This window comes from Sturnira hondurensis, unplaced genomic scaffold (assembly GCF_014824575.4).
Source record: "Sturnira hondurensis isolate 20B ecotype Veracruz unplaced genomic scaffold, ASM1482457v3 Scaffold0008196, whole genome shotgun sequence".
Lineage (NCBI taxonomy): Eukaryota > Metazoa > Chordata > Mammalia > Chiroptera > Phyllostomidae > Sturnira > Sturnira hondurensis.
Genome location: NW_028080827.1, coordinates 16,169,529 through 16,194,148, shown reverse-complemented (window position 1 = coordinate 16,194,148; position 24,620 = coordinate 16,169,529). Strand labels below are relative to the sequence as shown.

At 38.2% G+C, this 24,620-nt stretch overlaps 1 protein-coding gene across 2 annotated transcripts; it reads right to left on the bottom strand.

The window, feature by feature from the left end:
* Positions 1–8,915: 8,915 nt before the first annotated feature.
* On the bottom strand, positions 8,916–23,128 carry LACTB (lactamase beta). 2 transcript variants are annotated; one of them, XM_037054063.1, is made up of 6 exons: positions 22,686–23,128; positions 22,196–22,262; positions 20,310–20,500; positions 19,552–19,813; positions 17,626–17,791; positions 8,916–9,683 (listed from the first exon to the last, which is right to left on the bottom strand). In XM_037054063.1, exons 1-6 carry the CDS (start codon positions 23,055–23,057, stop codon positions 9,152–9,154), a joined length of 1,590 nt encoding a protein of 529 aa, XP_036909958.1. In that variant the 5' UTR covers positions 23,058–23,128; the 3' UTR covers positions 8,916–9,151. The 2 variants fall into 2 exon arrangements, with proteins under 2 accessions (XP_036909958.1, XP_036909957.1); XM_037054062.1 differs by having other exon boundaries at positions 19,468–19,813; positions 22,686–23,057.
* Between the last annotated feature and the right edge of the window lie 1,492 nt (positions 23,129–24,620).

Below are 24,620 nucleotides of genomic sequence, written 5' to 3'. Positions count from 1 at the left end.
CTAATGCACACATTAAATGAAAGAAGCCAGACACAAAAGGCCACACATCGTCTGAACTCATTTATATGAGATGTCCATAATAGGCAAATCCAAAGAGATAAAAAGTAGGTTGGCAGTTTCCAGAGCCTGTGAGGAAAGAAATGAGAATAATGGGTATAAGATTTTTTGAGTGAAGATGTTCTAGAATGGATGCAAAACCCTATGGGCATATAAAAACCCACTGAGTGTATACTTTAAAAGGTTGAATTTCATGGCATATGAACTGTGAATTGTACCTGAAATAAGTTTAGTAGATTTTGATAATGGTAGAGTGTTTTTCTAACAAAAACAGCTGTGGATTTGGAACAGAGCCATGAAGAGAAGTTGGAAGGACTTTGAGGACAGTGTTAGTGCAGGCCCAAGGAGCCTTGTCAAAACTGTTGGGAAGTATTGGGTTGGCCAAAAAGTTTGTTTAGTTTTTTTTCTGTATGATAGCTCTAGTAGTACTTAGTTGTCAACTTCATTTGAAACAATTTTGTTAGATTGTACTGTAACAGCGCTATCATAGCAGCATGCATTTTTAAAAAAACTTACCAAAATTGGTGCATTTTTGTGCAGCCATTTTAATATTGGAGATGGAAGAAGATGCGCAACATTTTTGGCACATTATACTTTCTTTAAGGAAGGTAAAAACAATTGAAACACAAAAAAGATTTGTGCAGTGTATGGAGGTGCTGTCACTGGTCGAACATGTCAAAAGTGGTCTGCAAATTTTCTTGGTACTATTGACATTTGGCTAAATAATTCTTTGCTGTGGGGCTGTCTTGTGCACTGGAAAATGTTTAACAGCACCCCTGGCCTCTATCCATTAGAAACCAATAATGGAAGATAGCTGACATACTCAGAGTATCAAAATAAGTAAAGTTATTGGTGAAAATGAAAAATGTGTCTTTTACGGAAAAAGCTAAACAGACTTTTTGGCCAACTCAATATGATGGCTTTTGAGGAGGCTGCAGTGTGAACTTAAGGAGAGTAAGTTAAATCTTACTAGAAATTACAAGGAAGGGTATTATTGTTACGTAGTGGCAGGAAGTTGAGCAACACTGTTGCTTGCAGGAACATAGAAAATAAGTAATAACTGGGTGATCTGGCTGAGATTTCCAGTGTTCATTCTGCCTCCTGGCTTCTTGCTGCTTATACAAGAGAGAGGTAAGTTAAATGAAAGACTACTAAACAAAAAGGAATTCATATCGATAGTTTTTCAAAAACTTCCCAGATTCCCCAGATGGCAAAATAATGCTAAATTTAAGAAATGGCTCAAGACAAAGACAAAATAGAGGAAACTTTCAGGGAAACACGAACTAAAGATGAAATTGAGGATATAACCCTAAAAGTCTTTTAAAACTAAAAAAAAAAAAAAGATGTTTTATTAGAAGTTTAATAGTGTTTTCTCCAGTTGTCTCAGCAGAATCCCAAATTAGAGGCGGCTTATTTTAAAGAAATTTTTGGGTATGGCTTTTGTTTACTGCCATGAATCCCAATGAGATTTGTAGGAGACTAGCAAAGTTTTAAAAATTTATATTGGGAGATACACTGCTAAGTTAGACTGAAAGAGAGTGCAAGGGGCTGTTGGACCCCCACATTTCTACAAGGAGAAAACAGACTGAAAAAACATTCCACTAAGCTGCTGCACACACATGCTGCCTTACATGAGAAACGAGTAACTCGGAGGACAAAATCAAGAACCCCAAAATACTGAGCCAAGAATCAAGAATTGTTCCCAAGCCTTGAATATTGATAAGGCGCTTCCAACCTGTGTCTGGTTGGATTCTGCGATTCCTATGACTCTTGCATGTCTTCCATTTCTCCACTATTTGAAGAGGAGGATCTATAACAATCCTATATATGTCAGGCCATTGGATGTTGTACATGTGAGGAGCGAACAACTTGTCTTTAGTTTACAGGTCTTCAGATCAACAGAAACTACTTGAGTTACTGTACTTAAGTAATTACCCACACGGAGCCTCATTCACCCTTAGACCTGATTTAGATGATGGATACTGCGCTTTGAGCTGATAATATAATGACATGAAGTTTTTGGAGGACTTGGGAGGAAGTAAATGTATTTTGCACTTGGGAAGGCCATGGATCATTGGGAGCCAGAGGTCAGGCTATGGTAGCCAACTTCCAAGGTGATCCCCAATGATCGCTACCTCCTGATAGTCATACCCTGAGTAATCCCTCTAAGAGTGTATCAGAATTGGTCTGTGTAATCTATGCAAATGTGATGGCACATGACTTCTGAGGCTTGATTTTAAAAGACATTGACTTCTTCCTGGCTGGTTTCTTGAATAACTTGTTCTGGAGAGGCCAATTATCATGACATTAAGATAACTCAAGCAATCATACAGAGAGGCTCACATGGCAAAAAACAGGCCTTTTGCCACCCACAAGCAGACAACTGAGTCTTGCTACCAGTCATGTGGGTGAGTCATTTTGTAAGCATTTTCTCCAAGATCTTGTCTGCATTCTCATCTTAGATTCTGGCATCAGACCCACCCAGCCAAGCTACTTCAAATTTCTGAGCCTCAGAAACCTCATAAGATAAATAAATATTTGCTCTTTTAAACTGCAACAGGTAAACTAATATACTATTTCTCATAGTCTTGTTTCTGTCATATTAAAAGAATAAGGGATTTAAGATGGCAGCAGTGTAAGATGCCGAATTCGTCCACCCCACAAGCACACTGAAATATACACCCATATAGAGAGCAGTTACTCATGAGAGACAATGGGAGAGCTGAATGAAACCGCTTCTGAACAACAAATGAGAGGAAGAGGCTGAATAGAGAAGGCTGGGAAACTGCGGGAGCCCTATGGAAGCTGTGGGAATTCTCTGAGGTCAGTGGTTCTCGTGAGTGAGATTGTTTACATCCCCCTCCACCTTGATAGGGTGGGAGTTGTATTCAGGTGCTCTGGCTTACCTGGAAGGTTAGTTACCACGGGAGCAGACTGGATCAAAATGGCGTTACTACACATACCTGGCCTCCCCACCCGGAGCCACTCTGGCTCAGTAGGCCAGTGTTTGGACGCCATCGACACCCACTCAATTCCAAAAGCATCTGCACACACAGCCTACACAGAAGTTGCTTCTACACAAGGCCACCTTTTCAAGACTGGGGCAGAGCGCTATTTTATCTAGTTTATATAAACATAGAAAGTCAAACAAAAAGAAGGCAGAAAAATACTTCTCAAATGAAGGAATAAGAAAAATCTCTAGAAAAGAGCTGTAAGGAAACAGAGTTAAGTAATTTGCCTGATAAAGGATTCAAACAGCCCTGGCTGGTGTGGCTCAGTGGGTTGAGGGCTGGCCTGCAAACCAAAAGGTCACTGGTTCAATTCCTAGTCAGGGCACATGCTTGGGTTGCAGGCCAGCTCCTCAGCTGGGGGCATGGGAGAGGCAACTGATCCATGTATCATTCACACATCAATGTTTCCCTCCTTCTCTTTCTGCCTCCCATCTCCTCTCTCCAAAAATCAATAAAGAAAATCTTTTAAAAAAGAATTCAAAGAAATGGTCATAAGGATTCTCACCAAACTTGAGGGTAGAATAGTAGAATAGAAGAACTTAGGAAGCACTTCAACAAACAGAAACTATAATAAAGAACCAAGCAGAGCTGGGTACAATAACTGAAATGAAAAATACATTAGAAGGAATCAATAGCAGATTAGTTAATAGAGAACAGATTAGTGACCCAGAAGATAGACTAGTGGAAATCAATCAGAACAGCAAGAAGAAGAAAAAGTCAATTCCCCTACCCCCAAGGATATGTTCACAGCATGGTGGGGTTAGAGGACCTCCAGGTTTCTCCCCTTGAAGTTACAAGTTGGATAGCTGCAATTCAGTAAAGGATTTGCTGTTCAACACACATCTGAGACGTCACACACTGAGATGACAATGTGCTCAAAGGTGGGCATATCTGAGCAAAGACAGGGCAGGGAGGGGGAAGGATAGAGGAAAAATGCCTTATATAGCCCCAGGCTTGCCACAGCCCCAGTGGATGCAATAGCTGTGGGGCAGCTCCAACTGGCACACCAGACTCAAGGGCACAGACAGCAGTTGGGCAGAGGTGCCTGGCACACATTGAGACTGGGCCCAGGGAAAGGGGCAGAGAAATGATGCAAAAAACCCACAGTGCTTCAATGCCCCCCAGCACCAGACAAAGGATTCTGCAGAGGACCCCCACCCCATCTCCCTGTGGCCCACCCAGAAGTAAAATCCTCTCTCCTCAGATCATGAAAGGACTAGAAAAAAACTTACCAGCTTAAGCAGTCTGAACTCATCGTGGCTAAACCCATGAAGAGAAGCAGAACCCTGGATGTGCAAACCCACTGCCCCCCGCCCTCCCCACCGATTGTAGTGCAGCCTGGTAGAGGCAGCTAGGTTAGCTTGGAGCAGCCCTGCCAGTGCCTTCTGGCTATGGGAAGGTGGCACCAGGTACACACGAGACCCTTAGCCTGCCACTTCCAATCCACTGGAGTGGTGCTCTGAGACTAGGTAACGAGCCCGTCTCCTCAGGGAATTAGAAACACTTTCCACAGTAAAGGTGACACTGCACCACAGAGATCTCAGAAGCCCCAGTGATGCAAGTAATTGAAGATAAAACCTGTGCTTCAGTGCCACCTACTGAGAAACAAACAATCTACTTATCAACCTGCTAAACAGTGAAGTGTCAAATTTACAAAGCAGTTTTCATTCTCACAAATACCCAGGCAGAAAAATAATCCACCAAGCACAATGACTAATCAATATAACAAGGGAATTCAGAAAGACAATAAAAAATCTCTAGAAAATAAATTTAAAGACATTGAAGAATGTGATTTAAATGACAGAATTCAAGATTTCAGTTCTAAAAAAAACTCAACAAGATACAAGAAAGCTCAAAACAGTAATCTGACAAATTCAGAAATAAAGTTGATGAACAAAAGTACTTTACCAAAGAGATTGAAACTATAAAAAACAAACAAACAAACAAAAATCCCCAGAAATTCTGGGACTAAAGAACTCAATACAAGAGATGAAGAATGAACTAGCAGGATTAGGAAATAGAGAAAACCAAGAGGAAAGAATTGGTGACACAGAAGAAATTTCGAAATGGCTCAGGTGGAAGAAAAGAATCAAGATCACAAAAAGAATAAAGATAGAAAGAAAGAAGGAACTATGTGACTTCAGTAGAAAGAGGATTATAAGAATAATGAGTATCCAAGAAGTAGGGGAGTGAGAGAAGGGAGCAGAGAGCCTATTCAAACAGATAATTAATAAGCAAACCTCAAACCTATGAAAAGAGCCATGTCCCAGAATCCAAGAAGCTAGTAAGAGAACACCTTATTATCTCATCCCAAAAGGCCTTTTCCAAGGCACATTATATTGAAACTCAAAATCAAATGGCAAAGAATTCCCAAGGCAGCCAGGGAAAAGAAGACACTATTCTATAAAGAGAATCCCATTAGACTATCACTGGATTTTCACCAGAAGCCCTACAAGCTAGGAGAGAATAGAACCAAATATTCAAATTATTTAAAGAGAGAAATCACCAGCCAATAATAATATATCCAGCAAAGTCATCCTTTAGATATGAAGATATAAAGGCTTTTCAAGACATACAGAAGCTGAGGAAATTTACCCGCACAAGACCTGCATTACAGGAAACACTGAAGTGTGTTCTTCTACAAGAAACAGACAGCCCTGGCTGGTGTAGCTCAGTGGATTGAGCGCTGGCCTGCAAACCAGAGGATCACGGTTCGATTCCCAGTCAGGGCACATGCCTGGGAACTCCCAGCAGGGGACACACAAAAGGCAACCATACATTGATGTTTCTCTCCCTCTCTCCTTCCCCTCTAAAGATAAATAAATAAATAAAATCTTTAAAAAAAAGAAACAGACAAAAAAAGATATAAAACTATGAATATACAACTATGAGTACAGTAATTACTGAGTACAGTAATTACTGCAAGGGCAAACACAGACTCAAAGTGAAGGGGTAGAAAATGACTCTCCAAACAAATGGCAAACAAATGACATCCTGTACATATATTTGAGTGTCTGTGAGGACATAAAACTAGCCTCAACAAATTTAAGAGACTGAAACCATGCCAAGTATATTGTCTAACTACAAGTATATTGTCTAACTACAATGAAAGTAGGCATCAACTGCAAAAGGAAAGCATACATGCAGATTAAACAGCATGCTACTAACAATGACTGTGTTAAAGAAGAAATAAAAAATCAAAAGATACATAGAGAAACATGAAAATGATAATACAACTAATCAAAATTTGGGGGAATACGGCAAAAGTGGTAATAATAGGGAAGTTTATATTTACAGGCCTACCTCAAGACTCAAGAAAAATCTCAAATAAATAATCCAACATTTTGCCATAACTAATGAGAAAAAGAAGAACAAATGAAGCCCAAAGTCAGTAAAAGGAAGGAAATAATGAAAATCAGAGCAATTTAAATGAAATAGAGAACAAAAAGACAACAGAAAAATTCATGAAACAAAGAGTTGTTTCTTTGAAAAGATTAACAAAATTGACAAATGTCTGGCTAGATTCATTAAGGAAAAAAGAGAAAAGACTAAAACAGAATCAGAAGGAGAAGTTACAACAGATACCATGCAAATACAAATGACTATAAACAATACTATAAAAGGCCAAATTTGATAACCTGAAAGATATGGATAAGTTGTTAGAAATATATTGGGTTGGCTGAAAAGTCTGCATGGTTTTTCTGTAAAATAAAAGACATTTTTCATTTTCACCAATAACTTTATTGATTTGGATATTTTGAGAATGTTGGTTATCTCCTACTATTGGCTTCTAGTGGGTAGAGGTCAGGGTTGCTGCTAAACATCTTCCAGTGCATAAGACAGCCCCCCAGCAACAAATTTTTTGGCCAAAATGTCAACAATACCAAGAAAATTTGCAAACCACTTTTGACATGTTTAATCAGTCACAGCACATTCTCTATACACTGCATAAATCTTTTTTTTGTATTTCAGTTGTTTTTAGCTTTCTTGAAGCAATAAAGTATAATACACCGAAAATGTTGTGCATCTTCTTTCATCTACAGTGTTAAAATGGCTGTACAAAAATTCACCAATTTTGATTTTTTAAAAATGCACACTGATAATGACACCTGTCACAGTACAATCTAATAAAATTGTTTCAAATGAAGTTAAAGACAACTAAGCACTACTAGAGCCATCATACAGAAAAAAATAAACGACCTTTTTGGCCAACCCAATATAACCTTCCTAGACTGAATCATTAAGAACTAGAAAATCTAAATAGACAGACCAACAGTAAGAAAATTCAGTCATCAAAAAACTCCCCAAAAGTAAAAGTCCAGGACCAGATGGCTTCACTAGTGAATTCTACCAAACATTCAAAGATTTAATACATATTCTTCTCAACTCTTTCAATAAATTGAAGAATAGACAATACTGCCTACTCATTCTACAAAGCTAGAATTACCCTGATACCAAAACTTGGCAAGGATGACACACACAAAAAGAAAATTACAGACCAATATCTCTTATGAATGTAGATGCAAAAGTTCTCAACAAAGTATTAGCAAACTGGATTCCTCAATATATTAAAGAGATGAAACATCACAATCAAATAGGGTTCATTCTGGGGGAGCAAGGATGTTTCAACATATGTAAATTGATCGATGTGATATACCACATTAAAAAGATAAAAACTATATGATCATATTTAATAGGTACAAAAAAGGCATTTTTACAAAATACAATATCCATTTGTGATTCAAGTGCTCAATAAAATGGGTATAGAAGCATGCCTCAGTATCATAAAAACCACATATGACAAACCACAACTAAAACTATACTCCTAGCCACAGCAATCAGACAAGAAAAAGAAATAATAGGCATCCAAACTGAAAAGGAGGAAGTAAAACTCTATTTGCAGGTAAAATGATGCTATTTATAGAAAACCCTAAAGACTCCACCAAAAAACTGTTAGAATAAATGAATTCAGTAAAGTTGAAGAATATAGAATATACAGAAATCTATTCCAAATATAAATTCCAAATATATAAGGAACACATACAACTTAATGTCAAAAAACCCCAAACAATCCAAAAAATGGGCAGTGGCCCTGACAAGTGTGGCTCAGTTGACTGGTCAGTTGACAGGGTCAGCTGACTGATCCTGCAAAGTGAAGGGTCATTGGTTCATTCCTGGTCAGGGTACATGCCTAAATTGTGGGTTTGGTTCCCAGTTGGAGTACAAGTTCCCAGTTCCCAGGCAACTGATCAGTGTTTCTCTCTCACATCAATGTTTCTCTCCCTCTTGTTCTCCCTCCATTCCCCTCTCTCTAAAAATAAATAAATAAAAATCCTTTTTAAAAAAGGGCAGCATATCAAATAGACTTTTCTCCAAAGACAGCCCCACAGAAAAAGAGGGCATACAGATGTCCCACAAATACATGAAAAGATGTACAGCATCACAAATTATCAGGATAATGCAAATCAAACCACAATGACATATCATCTCATACCAGTCAGAATGGCTATCATAAAAAAAAAAACAAATAATGAGGATGTAGAGAAAGGGGAACACTTGTACACTTTTGATGGGATTGTAAATCAGTACAGCCACTATAGAAAACTGTATGGAGATTAAGTCACATGGAGAAAGACAAATACCATATGGTTTCACTTACATGTGAAACCTAAAAAACCAAAACAAATGAATAAATAAATCAACAGGCGATAGGTACAGAGAACGAGCTGATGGTACCAAAGGGGAGGAGATGAGGGTGAGGGGTTGGGTAAAAAAAAAAAGACAAACTATATGTGGAAGTTCCTGTTGAATGAGATTTTTCTCTATATCACACATTCAAAAAGTACATATTTTTATCAGAATATTTTATTTCAAGAGTTAACATTTTTCCCAAAAAGTAAATGCAATATAGTTATTTCCCTGAGTATAAAGAACTAACCCTACAATAAGACAATTACAAAATTAAGCAATTAGAGGTACATACTTTTTGCATTCAATTTTACTTACATTACAAATTTATTCTTAAAAACCTCTATTTTGGAACTTTAACATTTAAAAAAACAGTTCATTTTCCACCTGTGATGTTAAGGAACGTCTGACCTGTCTTTATCAAACTCCAGAGCAATCTTTAAAGCGGTGCTATTGAGTCCAACAGACTGCATGTTACATATGATAGAAACAACTATTCCTCTCGGAGGAACCTTGTTATACAGAGAGTCTGCGTCCAGTTCTTCAGGAAGGACCAGCAGGACACTGCTGGCACCCACGGCACCTCCAGTATGTGAGGCATAATGACGTTGCTTCCTGCAAGAACCGTATGTTTGCTTCTTTTCCACAACGCCCCATGCCATCGCATATTTACCCTCTTTATCCCAAGACATTTCTGTGTTAGGGACTGGTGTCCAAATCATAACCATTGTTTCTGGTTTGAGATATCCAGGTAAAAGATTTTCATTTGAGTTCTTAAACAGCCCAAGTTGGTAACCATACAACATCGCATTCCCAAATTTCAGAAGGTCACCCACTGTAGACAGAAATCCACCACCAGCCCATTTATAGGAGTTATCCACGTAAGGTGTGTTGACAAGACGTCTCTTTTTATTGTAAACATAAAATCTAAAATAAAATAAGAATGGTCATTAAAAATTTAATAGTCTATTATTGACTTTACAGATGAAAATGAATAGGAAAATGTACACGAGAGACTGAATTTTAATGTATTGATCATACATTTGCAGGAACTAACCACTAATTTTCAGTGTGATTCAAATCTTAATTTTACAGATAACTGAGTAAGCTAGTCTAATTACCTTGTGAATTAAAGCATCAAAGGTAACTTTTTTTTTCTATTTGATGGCTTGCTCATGCCGAGTATATAAAAATTTTAATAACTGCAAAAAATTAATGTAAGATTACACATAATATATTTGCCCATGCATATGCAGAAACACCTATGGTTTGGTAATATTCCTTAGGCATAGTGAATCATGTCCCACATGTGAATTTTGTTAAGTATTGGGTTGGCCAACAAGTTCATTCAGTTTTTTTCTGTAAGATGGTTCTAGTAGGGCTTAACTGTATTTAACTTAATTTGAAACAATTTTATTAGATTGCACTGTGACAGCTGTAATAGCAGCATGCATTTAAAAAACTTACCAAGGTTGGTAAATTTTTATGTAGCCATTTAAATACTGAAGATGGAAAAAATACTTGACATCTTCAGCATATTATGCTTCATTATTTCAAGAAAGGTAAAAGAAAACAACAATTGAAAGGCAAAAAAAGATTTGTGCAGTGTATGCAGAAGGTGCTATGACTGATCTAATGTGTCAGAGGTGGTTTGCAAAGTTTTGTGCTGGAGCTCTCTCACTGGAGGATGCCCGCCTGTCCCTGCTTCTTTCCTCAGGCATGTATCCTCTATTTCTTTCTCCTAAGCATTAAAGGTTCTCAGGAGACTTACAACCAGGGAATCAGTGGGCACAGCACCTCATCCTGGGTTGACCCCCTGAACCTGTCTCCAAGGGCCCTTCTTCTGCCTCTGTAACTTATTTCCTGAGTCCACACAGCTCAGCTGGCTCACCTCTGCCTGTATGACTTTCCTTCTAAAAGGCCCAGGCAGCCTGCTCTGAGCAGCCTGCTCGATTCTTCTCGAGTGTACTTTCACTTTGCTTGCTAAATAAACTTTCCTTAGTTCTGGAGTTCTTGGCTCTGAATTCTTTCTTTGCCAAACTCAAGAACTGAGAGCAGACATTGCCATGAACATGACTGCTGAAAAAACTGAAGAAAGACTGCATTTTATTTTGCTCAAAACTTAAGCCAGAGTTGGCCAGCAAGGGCATAAGGTGAAGCACCAATACAATAAACTTTTTTCGGTTTGCATTTACAGTTGTCACATTTGTAATGCTTTTCTGTATTAAGCTGTATCTACTTTTATGATGTCTTCTAATATCATGAGTAAATTTTAATATATTGAAATATCTGTTATTATACACTATATTCTTTTCTTCTTTGTATTCTAACTAGAGTACTATATACAGAAAAGCAGGTATATATGATTGATGCCTTTCATTTTGATGTACTGAAGAAGGTATTATAAAATATTTGTTAAATTAGGGGGCAGTTGATCTAACAGCATTGAAACTCACTACCCAAAATGATTTATCCCCCAGTTACCTCTTTGATTTCATTACTTACAACACCTTGCTTTGTTTCTTTCATGCCAGTTATTTGGTATTGCAACAAAGCAAACTAGCTTTCCTTGTCATTCATGTCTTGGCTTAACTAACATGGCCTAAAAACAAATATATTTTAAATAAATCCCACCCCTCATCCTCTCCTTGTTACTTCATATCCCACTGCCGTTTTATTTTCTTCATATCAATATGAAGAAATTCTTATTTAAATTATGTTTTACATGTCTCTTCCCACAGAATATAAATTTAATATGGGCAGGAACCTCAGCTACCTTGTGCAATGATGATTCCTCTACCCAGAAAGGTTTTTTGCCATCCAGTAAGTGCTCATTAAACATGCTGAGTAAATGAAAGCACCATTTGTTAGTCAAATATTTTAATGGCAATATCTTGCAAGGCATTGAAGAGACAAGTAAAACCACATACTGTGGTTGCTCTCGGGGATTAAGAATCTTGTCGGAAAGCTCTTAAATTATTTTCAAAGCACCACATGAATCATCTGGGGATTTTGTTAAAACACAGCTTCTTCTTCAGTGGATCAAGGAAGGGCCTGAACTTGTGCAGTTCTGACAAGCTCCCAGGTGGTACCAGTACTGCTGGCCCCGGGGCCACCCTCAAAGAGTGTTACTCAAAGTAACACAACAGGTTGTGAGATGACTGGCCAAAATGGATGCGAGAAGTTCTGCGTACTAGTGGGAGGAAGCCTCATGAGACGGCTGCTCACACAGGCCAGGCTGGTGAAGAAAGTGGTTCAGTCTGGCCAGAGCAGAGAGCGGGAGGGCTAAGTGGCAAGAGGGGATGCTGGAGGAGTAGACATGGGGCAGGTCACCAAGGATTGGCTTCCTGTGCTATGCTGGGAACTCTGACTCCTTCACCTTATTTCACAAAATGCTCCAGTTTCCTAGATCCTAAGGGGAAAAAACCTTTGATCTTTTAATTCTTGTTACACCTTCCAGGTCATAGTCCTTTCTCCCTCCTCATTTACTGCCCAACCACATAAAATAGTCCACATCTGCTGTGGCCATGCACTCACATTCTGCATTCATTCAACTCCTTAAAATCTGGCTGCCATTCCCCATCACAACCAAACTGCTCTCTACGGGTTATCAGGGATCTTCCATTTTCCTTTGTACAGGCCTCATCTCATTTGCCCGACTGTTACCCAGAACGCCCCTGCACCCCTCAGGCAATCCTGCTCTGAGCTCTCCTCCAGCTCTCCATCCTGTGGTTCCCTACACCCCTCCAGTCCCCAGTGGCTCCGGTTCCCTGGGTCTTTTCTTCCACAGAGATAACTGTGCATCTGTACCACAACCCCTGTTCCAAATTTACAATCAAATTTTCTGCTAGCATTAATAATTCTCAAATTTTGTTTTGGAGGAGGGCAGGAAAGTTGTTTATCAGAATCACCTCTGGACCTCCTCCCTCCCAAAATTATATTCTCCCTTCAAAATTAATAACTTTGGAGGGACTTTGGGCATAATTAGAAAAGAAACTCTTTTTCCTTCAAGATTCTTATGCCTCCCCTAAAAGCCCAAGTGATAACATTGGGTGACACAGGGGTGGTCATAGTATGTGCTCTAAGGATGAAAAAATAGTCTACAGAGAATCTTAATATGCTCTCTTGAGAACCAATGACTTGATAGATGGTCTTCTCATGTCTCAAAGTGAACATGGCTAAAATTAGTATCTCTCAAACCTTCTCATATATTCCCTCTCCATTAAAACCTTGGTTGACTCTCTTGCCTGCAACTCTTATATCTAACAAGATGCTAAATCCTACTGTTCAACCTCTGTTTTGTGTCTTATCCTTTCTTCCTTCCATTCCTATGGCTCCTCCCATGTTTTAGGTCCTAATTACTTTCTTTCTAAACACTGATTACACTTGGAATTCCAAGCCAATCAAATCTAAAAGAAGCCAAATAATAGAAATACATTTTCTCATTCAGAAACATAGTTCTCCAAGTTTGTAAGCTAGGAGAGAAAGACCAGCATATTTTGGCTAATAACCAGCTTTGTGCAAAGCATTTCAAACCACTTATATCAAGGCTGGAAATTAGAACTCTTCAGTTATTCCTCCTTTAAAACACAAAACTATGGAGAATTTCAGATTTTAATCTAGAATTCTAAACTTTAAATAGTTACCTTTTAGACTTTAATCCTTTGATTCTTTTTCATAGAGTACAAATTAATGGCTTTTCATAAATATGATTTATTCAGCTGGATAATAACTTTCAAATTCACAAGGAATTTCTGCTCAAAACAAATGGGGTATAGACACAAGTTCCTGAGGAGGTTACGGGGAGCCCTTTGTACCTGAATAACTGATGGAATGATGCCAAATGACAAGCAGCCTCTTCCTGTTTGCTTAAGAATCTCTAGATTCTGCATTAGAACCTTATATAACCACAGAAATCCATATCCACAAACTTAGAAATTCAAAATCCCTTTATGTTTAAAATGCTTCTTAAATGTACTTTGTATTTTATTGTTGTGAAAAGTTAAAAATCCCACAGAATTTAAAATGCATATTATAAAAACCAATCCACTCTAACATTCAGCATTAACATCTGGATTGAATATATGACTAAAGTCTGTCAGCCTAAGGCATAAGAAACAGGTGTAATTTTAGAAGATAATCTAGAAAATGAAGATAATAAATAATAACAAAAAAGAGAATAACAGGAGGTAAAGGCCATACCTATACTGTCAAAATATAGCAAACACTTCAGAAAACATTCATTTTATTTGGTTTTGGCCCCATGTAATTATAAGAGACTTTTGTTACAATTATTGTGCCTAATGCATAAAAATATGAACCAAGTCCCCTAGCTGGTTGACTCAGTTGGAATGTCGTCCTGTGCACCAAAAGGTTGTGGGTTCGATTACCAGGTAGGGCACATACCTAGGCTGTAGGTTCACTCCTGGTTGGAACACACAGGAGGCAACCTATTGTTGCTTCACTTTCTGACTCTATCTCTCTGTCTGTCTTTCTCTCTGTCTCTCTCTAAAAATATCAATAAATGTATCTTTAGTTAAGGATTAAAAATATGAAGTCTAATAAGTTAATGCGTTGACTAAGGATTCTCATATCAACAAACTTTCAGTAGCAAGAACATTCACTCCACTCCCTTGCAGATATTTGCTTCAAGGGTTATTTAGTTTATTTGTCTATACAGAATACACCTGTCATACAGACTCAATATATATATTTGCATATACAGAATCAATATCCTTATTTTTCCATTAAAATGATTTTACTCAAGAAAGCAATGTACCCCGCTAAAAACAAATTTCTCTGCTTTCTTTACAAGTAAGTGTGGCCTGTGGCTAAAATTCTGGCCAAATAAATGTACGTAGTATGTTGGGGTGGGATTCTGGGGGAAATGCCTTAATAGGTAACAGAAACTGAGAGACATTTTAAATGTACAAATGTACACACAGAAAAGAGATAAAGGCAATAAATATTTACTCTTGGATACAGTAATTCTAAAAAAACATGACCAGGATAGCATGAGCATATTTAATTTAGAATTATGACCTATGAGTCAGTAGACTAAGTAACAAAGTTAGAGACTTTTGCTGGAAATTTTATTTCCTGAAAAATGGTAACATAAAACAAATGAGTAGAAATATGCATTTACTAAATTTACTTTAAGGTTTCATTAAAAAATACATATGTTGAAATGATTCCTTTTACTCCCTGAGCTCTCTAAAAAAGGTGGTCCCTTTAAGCTCTTTTCAAATAATTACTACAAAAAAAAGAAAGAAAAAAGAGGAATCAGTTGACTTTTAGAGGCTCAAGTAGATAGTAAGTCAACTAAAATGAAAGCAAATGGACAGAGCATTTTCCTAGGCAACAACCCTACCATCCTATTTTATCAGTAGCCCATTTAACTTAAATCAATCCACTGCCCCTTTAGCACCAGTGGGTACTACCAAAATCTGAAGAAAAAACCCAGAGCAGATAGGAACCTTTAATAATATAAATGGAATCCCACCATCTTTTTTCAAAGAGTGGGAGTTAAAAATGAACTCTTCATCATATGTCATGTTTTGATTTTTGTGCAAGTCAGAAATTAATCATTCATTAAGAAAATAAGCTCTGGCTGGTGTAGCTCAGTGGATTGAGCATGGGCCTGTGAAGCAAAGGGTCGTGGGTTCGGTTCCCAGTCAGGGCACATGCCTGGGTTGCACGCCAGGTCCCCAGTGGGGGACATGTGAGAGGCAACCACACAATGATGTCTCTCTCCCACTCTTTCTTCTTCCTGTCCCCTCTCTCTAAAAATAAATAATTAAAAAAAGAAAAAGAAAAAGAAAATACATGAGTGATCGCTGCTCTGCAGTCTGTACACTCAGAGGCTTCATTTTCAGATTAGAAAAGCAGCTCAATATACATAATTTTCTCTCCCTTATATGTGTCTAGGAATTCATTGTCAAATGCCTAGATCTAAATCAAAATAAGGTCATGAATCTATGCCATTTTTATTAGAGAATCTTTTTAAGATTCAATTGACAACCTATGGTTATTTGTCAAGTTTTCTTATGCTTTCCAGTAAAATATAATGTTGTACTGGAAAACAAGCAAACAAACACACACACACTGAGTCTGAACTGGTTGAGAAAGAACTACAGGCCATTTTATTTATTTATTTATTTTTTGTTTCTTTTTTTTTTAAATCATCACCCAAGGATACATTTTTATTGCTTTTGGAGAGAAAGGTGGAAGGGAGAGGGGAGGGGAGAAAGGGAGAGAGACAGAGAGACAGGAATCAGTTGCCTCCTGCCTCCTGTGTGTGCCTGATGGGAGGTGGAACCTGCAACCCAGGTGTGTGCCCTGACCAGAGACCAAAGCTGCAACCTCTTGGTGTCCGGGAAGATGCTCCAACCAAGGGAGCCAGCTGAGCCACCTGGCCACGGCCAGGCAATTTTCGAATTAAAATTCATTGCTTGCTGCTAACCCAATTTCTTTTAGGTCCAAAAAAATTTTTCAGACTGACAAGGAATGCACATTTAATTCCTTTAAATAAGCTGATAACTTTAAAATGGTAACTTAACTACAACAGAAGATTAAACAAAACTCTGGAGATAGGAAGATAAAACTAAAAATACTCCACCATTTCATCTATTTCAAGTACTGGTAAGCCACTTAATTAAAGTGTGTGCAAATGGACATAGGCAACAGTAGATTTGTTAAATGTTACCTTTTTAACAAACCAAATAATTAGAGTAAAATGGAAAAGAAGACAACATAACCATAAAATTCTTACTAGCCATTAGCTTCAAAATTTTCTCCCAGTGCCCCTTTTACAGATTACTAGTAAAAATTATGATAGATTTTTCATTTGCTATATTTCAATGAAATGACCTTCAAACTTTTACAGTGGAGAAACATGGCAGGTACCACCTCAACAAAGCAATTAAAATTACCATCACTAATAATGGGACAGATAGACATCATGAGACTTCTGCTATAATGGACATTATTGAGACAACTGGCAAAATCTGAATAAGGTCTGTAGATGTGTCAAAAAGCATTGGGTCAGTATTAATTTCCTGAATGTCTTTGTTTTTTAAAAACAGACATCTAAGTATATATCCATAAAGAAATAAATACCATGTCTGCAACTTACTTCCAAACGGTTCAGGAAACCCAGCCCACCAAAAACATATAGATAGATAAAGCAAATGTGTAAAATGATAACATTTGTGGAATCTGGGTGAAGAGTATAGAGAAATTCTTTATACTTTTAACTCATAACTTTTATCTTTGTTTATTTTAAAATTGACTTTAGAGAGAGGAGGGAGAGAAATGGGGAAATGGACAGAAACACAGCTGAGAGAGCGAGAAACATCACTTTGTTGTTCCACTTATTTATGCATTCATTGTTTGATTCTCATATGTGCCCGGACCAGGGATTGAACCCACAACCTTGATGTATTGGGACAATGCTCTAACCAACTGAGCTAGCTGGCCAGGGACATATTATAACATTTTTAGAGCAAATTATTCTTATAACTTTTCTGTAAGTAAAAATAATGTCAAAATAAAAGTTAAAGCAATTAGAAATAATAAAAGGTAAACAAACTAATAAAGCATTAGCTTATAAACATTTAAGAAAAAGAGATGATTAAAGAGCAAATTATAGATGCTCATGATGGGTGCAATTTTGGTTTAATTATTCTTGTGCTTAAAGTATCATTGCTGCCTTTCATCCAAGGATCTTGGGAGTACTTGACAAACACACTTTATAAATGAAAAAGGAGACATTTAGAAAAGCTCCCAAAATGTGGCAAGTTGATTTTGGTAAGGAGATAAGGAAAATTTGAGTTTTAATTGATAACATAATATTAAAAGTAACCATTACCTTGCTCTATTGTAAATCACTGGTTCATTTTCTTCCTGCACAGTTGTCAGCATATCCAAGTCATGGAATATTTTCTGCATATAGTCCAAAAATTTATATCCTGAAGCTTTTTCAACTATGGCTGCCAGTAGGGTATAGCCAAAAGTTGAATACAAAAACTGACTACCTTGAGACATCATTGCGGGGAGGAAAAAAGAAAATGATTCATTATTATTTAAAAACATGTAAAATATTTTCCCACTGAAAATTGGTATGCACCTTAAAATTGGAATATTTCACTTCAGCATTTATAAAACATCATGGATAATATATTAAACTTACTCAGCTTTGTAATGGCCCTGCTTATTCCATGCCCCTAACACAACAAAATGATGATCAGTCTACTTAAAATTTCACATGAATCTACTTCTTTCTATGATAATAAAATAGACAAATAATCCTACCTCAAACATAACAGAAATAAACCCATAACAGACCAGAAATAAACCCAAGTCTCTAAGGTCAATTAATATTTGACAAAGGAGGCAGCAGCATAAAATAGAGTAAAACTAGCCTCTTCAACAAATGGTGTTGGGAGAGCTCGACAGCTACATGCAAAAAAATGAAGGCGCCAACTTACACCATACACAAAAATAAATTGAGGGTGGGTACAAGACTTAATATAAGTCATGACACTATTAAAATCTTAGAGGAGAACATAGGCAGAAAAATCAAACATAACAAATATCCTACAAACTGGCAACAAAATAGGAAGGGGAAGAAAAGCAAATTTGGATTCTTGAGTCAACTGTCTTGTTCTGAATATACTTGCTCCCCATTATTTAAGACATAAATAGTAGTACAAGTTATTTTAATAAAACATACGTAGATATAAAAACCTTTTTTCAAATATATATTACAATACAAATAAATATTCAAATATATATATTGTTTCAAATATTAATTTCTTCTAATTTTAGATTCTGGAAACATAGTAAAAATGCATGAGAACCTTATTTTTAAAGACAAAATCCACAATTATATATTAATGTTTTCACTGTTATTAATTATACCTATATAATACTTACTCATGGTAAAACATCTTTTAAAATGAAAATGGAATAAAAGAAATCTATGGTAAGTTTGAAGATATTAAGCAGTTTCAGGAGGCATCATACCAAAAGGTATACAAAAACAAAAAGTTATTTTTATAAATTAGTTTTTTTGGAAATAAAATTAAGTTGATGAACACTAATTTCTTTAAGGAATAAAGGCAAAGTAAGTTGAGCAATTTGAATGTTAACTAAATATTAAAATACTAGCAATAGTTTATCATGTCCACTTTGGTCCAGTCTGTTTGGATCATTCAGAATCCACTAACGACCAAGCAGTTTCCATGAGGCTAAACCTAAACAATGAGCTGCCTGGATGCTAGGCAAGGATTACATGTTAAGTTCTTAACTACTGGTAAGAAATGCAGACAAGCCCTGGATGGTGTGCCTCAGTTGGCTGGAGCTCACCAGTAGACCAAAGGGTTGTGGGTTTAATTTCTAGTCAGGGCACAAACCCAGACTGCGGGTTCAGTCCCCATTTGGAGCAGATATAAGAAGGCAGCCAATTAATGTTTCTCTCCCTCTCTCCCTCTCTTTCTGAAAGCAATGAAAAGCTAAATATCCTCGGGTGAGGGACCAAAAAAAAAAAAAAAGGAAAGAAATGCAGACAGTAGGCAAGCACTGGACTAGTAACAAAATCTGTGCCACAATCACCTACCACATTGAAAGCATTCAGGATGGTATTTTGAATTTTCTGAAAATTAACACTTCAATAATGATGACTTTGTTAAAAGAAGAAATTAACACTCACCAGGTTTAAAGAACAAAGGATCATTTTTAAATAATCTTAGAGATTCAATTGTATTTTCAAACTTTTCTTTCAAATATAATTCACCTTGTTCAAAATCATTTTTTTTCTTGACAGGTTTGGAATTTCGGCCTTTGGCTTCATCCTGCTCTATCTTAGCTTTAGCAAAGTCATTCCTTTCATTACTTTTGCCTCCTTTTTCTTTTAACTCTTTTTCTTGGTCAGATTCTATTTCTTTCATCATTTTCAAGGCTTTGTAAGCTTTCTCTTCTTTCACCTTTTTCATGTCCTTTTCATAATGACGAATTCCACTTAAATGGGAAATCAATAATCTTGTTGTGACAGAAACCTAATTGTAAAACATGAGAATTAATTGCATTATTAAACTATAACAAAAACTATCCTCAGAATAATACCTCAGTAATAGTTTCCATTTAAAACTACTGTTGGAAAAATATGCAATGTACAAATCTTTAGCCTCAAATTTCAGGAAATACTCACTTGGTTATCATCTGGATTTAAAATAATTTAACAATAATTAAAAACAAACCACAGGGCCCTGGCTGGTTAGCTCATTTGGTTATAGTATCGTCCCCAAATGCCCAGGTTGTGGGTTTGATCCCAGTCGGGGCACACACAAGAAGCAAACAATGAGTGCACAAGTAAGTGAATGACAAATCAGCGTTTTTCTCTCTCTCTTTTCCCCCATCTTCTCTCTCTAAAGATCAATGAATTAAAAAAGAATTTAAAAGAAACCAAACTAAAGCAAAAATCAAAAAAGTCTATGCAACTTTTTAACTATTATTAAATGTGCCATTTGTAAAATTACCTGTTAGTTTCATTACCTTTTCACCTTCATATTCTTTTTCTGGGAATTCGGGAACATAATGTTGTACTGGAAGATCGAGATCCAGTTTCCCTGCTTCCCACAATTTGGCAAGAGCAACCATGGTAAGGCTTTTGCTGATACTGGCAATTCTCATAACTGTCTCTGGTTTGCATGGTACACGGTTCTCCACATCGGCATAACCTAAACCTTTGGGGGGCAAAAAGAAAAAATCATTACTAATTAGCTTCATGGCCAAAGGAGTCTTGAAAAACTGAAATAAAACTATCTTAAAAATATCTTGTGTATTCATCTAAAGAAAAGATTTTGTTTAAAAAAAAGAGAGATTTTATTTATTTATTTATTTTTGGAGCTAAAGGAAGGGGGGGAGAAAGAGAGGGAGAGAAACATCGATTGGCTGATTGGCTGCTTGTCATGTGCCCCCAAAAAGGGAACTGACTGCAACTCAGGTGTGTGCCCTGACCAGGAATTGGACTCATGGCTTTTCCTTTGCAGGGCCAACACTCAACCAACTGAGCCATGCCAATCAGAGCAACATTCCACTTTTATAAGCTAATGAAAACTTAAAGTGTGAGGGATGAGTGTCTTGACACTGACCACAGTAAGTCTAACAATCTAACCTTGTAACTGAACCAGATTGTACTTTGGGTGCAACAGTAGTTTTCTGCCTGATTCAAATACTAATTTTTCTTAGCTTACCTAAACAATTTGGCTATTACACATTTTAATAAATTACTACACATCCTTTAAAGAAAACATTGCTTTTCTTCAGATTATGTTTATTCTTGATTTTTGAGTGATTTTCCACTGAATTCCTTAAAAGAGTCTCCAGTGAAAACAAATGTGAAGAGGTCCTACAAACCCAGTCTAGCTACTATCAATTCAACTCAGCTGCAAGTCAGAAGGAAAACAATGTACTATTAATTTAAAGCTCCTACAAAAATTTTTAAGTTTGGTTTCATCTTCTGGACAGGCTGAAAGTGGAAATCTAAGAAACTTAAGGAACTGAGATCTGAAAAGAAAGGCATACAATGATTGTTTTTACACTGTAAAGAGTTTATGCTGTAATATTTGCATGAAATCAAAGCCTTCACCCATAAAGCTGACATTTGTATAAATTCAGTTACAGTATTTTTCATAAACTAGGTATATTGATTATGCTATACTTATACTTGGGGGAAGAATCATTTTTCTTTAAATTCAGTTCTCCACTGCCCCCATAATAAGTAGTAAATAAGTACTACTTTATTTAAATGATGTCTGAAACAACATTTCCTGAAAGTATTTTTCCTCAAAACCTAGGATGACCAGTTGGTCCAATTTGTGTGGAATGAAGAAATAAATCAAGTTATAAAATCTGATTTGATAAAAATATCATAAAATGACTAGAAATCCCCAAAGCTTCTAGCTTTTTGTTTCAAAAAATAGTTGCCACTTCTGCGGACTCAAAAAAGTAATAAAGTAGATAGTAAACTCGGTAAGGTCAAGAATTGTGTACCTATTACGGAATAGGTGACTCAATGAATTGTTGGCGGGATTAAAAAGAAAAAATTCGGACGTTTTATCTACTCAGAAGGGTTATCTACAAATATGCAATTAACAGATTGTTCTATATACAATTTTCAGAACAATAAATCCAGTCTTTAAAGAGTGGGCATAGAAAGAAGCCACTTTTAAGACTCCAACTTATTCATTAGACATATTTTAAATCTTATTGATAGGAATTGGGTACTTTATTCTATTAGATACATTTTCAGCAACATGGATGCTTTCATGTAAACTGAACAGCATTTCATGACATTTCACACCAAGCAGTAAAACATCAAGATCTCATTTACCAACTGGCACAAAACAAGCTACTAAGTAACACTTTCCTGGGCCTACCTTCAGACCAGATTTCTTTCCCATCTACAGAGACTCCAACCACTATGCCGGGCGCGCCCACCTCATCCTAAGAGAGAAGGGGAAGGAAAAGGACAGTTCAAACTCGCAATACTTCACACAACCACCAGCGCTCGCAACTTGGGCGAGCTCCAGGCCCCGCCCCCGACAGGCCCCTCTATCTGGGCTCCGCCCACCCCAGCTCCAGCCGGGCTGGGCGCTAACCCGTGAGGGCTGTGCCTGGTTGGCACCCTGAGTGGGAAGGGGCGGTCCCCAAGGCGGGCGGTGACCTCTACCCCGATTTGGGCAACCCCCAAGAGCGTGTGACTGCGGCTGGACAGTCGGAAAACGGGAAGTCTTTCTCGGAAGCTGACGGTGGGCATCCCCTAGCCCTGATTGGAGTCAGCCCGGCCCGGGAAGTTGCCCACCGAGGGGTCCCATTCCGGGCTTGGGGCGCGGGGTTCCCGACCGCCTACGACCCTTGTCGCTGTACCTTGATCCTGTGCAGCAGGTCACGGCTGCTGTCAATGGCTCTGGCGTACAGCCTGGAGGTGGGCGGTGTCGGGGTCTGCGAGGACCAAGGCGCGAGGGGCTGCTCTTTCGACGGTGACGGCGGCGGCGTCTCCGCCTGAGGCAAAACCTCGGGGTCCGGGGCCATCGGGGATGGCGCCGGGGCTGCGCCCCTCAGCCCACCGGCCAGCTTCACTCCGAGCGCTAGCCCTAGCCCTAGTCCGAGGCCCCCGACCCAGCCAGGGCCGAGCGGTGGCAGCCTAGCGCGATAGTGGGCTGCTCGGCGCCCGCAGCCCCAGGCCAAGTCCCGGGGAGACCTGGCTCCGGTTGTCACAGCTGACGGGAGCCGGTACATAGCGTCTCGAGGGAGAGGGCAGGTTCGAAGTTCGCTCTGGCAGAGCCGGCGGCAGGAGCACTGGGGAGAGAGGGGAAAGGAAGGGAAGGGAGTGGAGGGGGCGGTGACCGCGCTCAGGCCCTAGCAGTCGACGCCCGATAGCCCGAGCGCCGATGGCATCGATCCCTGCCTCTCCTTCCCCCGTCCCGTTGATGTGTCTAGATTATTTCTTCCACTATTGCCCCTCAGATCAAGTGTTACCTTCTCAGAGAAGCCTTCCTATTCCCTGGGAGAACTCCTTTAGGAGTTCTAGCCACATCTCGGCCGCACACACCTCCTTAAAAGCACCTAACACCTAGTTTCGTTGAACTGATCTGATTTCTTACCAGACTGTGACCTCTCTGGATCCCCCGCCCTGGAACAGCGCCTGGCATCTCCTTTCCTCTCTGCACCCTCTTTTCTCTCTCTTGCCACCTTCATTCTTTATGTCTCATTTCAGCTCCAAAGGCTCTTGTAAAAGTCTCTTATATCCAGAGGTCCAGTTCCACACCACATCAAACATATTGAGTTATATACAGGTCTTATATTAATTTTTTGTTATTGTAAAGAACTTGAAGATTTTTAATCCAAAATAATTAATATAATTTACAGTTAAGCCATAATTTCTGGCACCTTAGATAATCAGATATTCTTGTGCGATAAAAAATCTAACTTCAAATTGCTACAAAAATCTAAAAGCTGTATAATCCTAATTGAACAAGTAAAGGCATAATGTTAATTTTGAAGATAATAAAGGTCCACTCCAATTTTACAATTTTTTCTTTATACTTTGGGATACACCCATACACACACATTCCTGAAAGATTTTTGAAAGCTTGTTGGTCTTAACTATAGGGGCAATGTACCCAAGATGTAAAATTATACTGTCTTTTCTTGACGGTGGGGTATATACAGAGAGTTTACAGATTTGAATAGATAAGCTGTTCTCCGGGGGGAAAAACGATAAACATTTTCAGCTAATAATTGTTAATGGGAGGAAAAGGCAATAATGCTAACCACACATAGGCAGAAAATACTGGGGCTAAATAATAATAAGGTGCGGGGGCTGCTCACGAAGCCCACACCCCAAGAGGTCAGGGTATGCGAGGATCCAGAGGGTTTGGCGACGGGACTCACAGAAGTCTCCAGAGCGCCATCTGCAGTTAGAGTGGAGAGGTGCACTCTGTCAAGATGGTATTGGAGGTTCCTGTCACTCAAGCGTATGATAGTGGGAGAAAAGAGTAGAAGAGAAAAATGTAAAAGACAGCTAGTGGTGATTACAATAAGTGCTGACTTTATCATTATTTTAACCAACAAGTCATGTATATATGCATTCCTTTGAACCTCTCAGAACAGAAATGGAACAGAAACAGAGGCATATAGAGAGCAAAAGCCAGGGTCTGGATGGACTTCCACCAGTTGAGAAGCAGGTAGAGGTCACCCAAAGTGTGGCTTCTGTGAAAGTGACAGAGAATAAATATTCTCCATGCAAACTGAGTGCCTAGGAGGCAACCTGACCAAGCAGCTAGGAGACCTCTTGGCAAG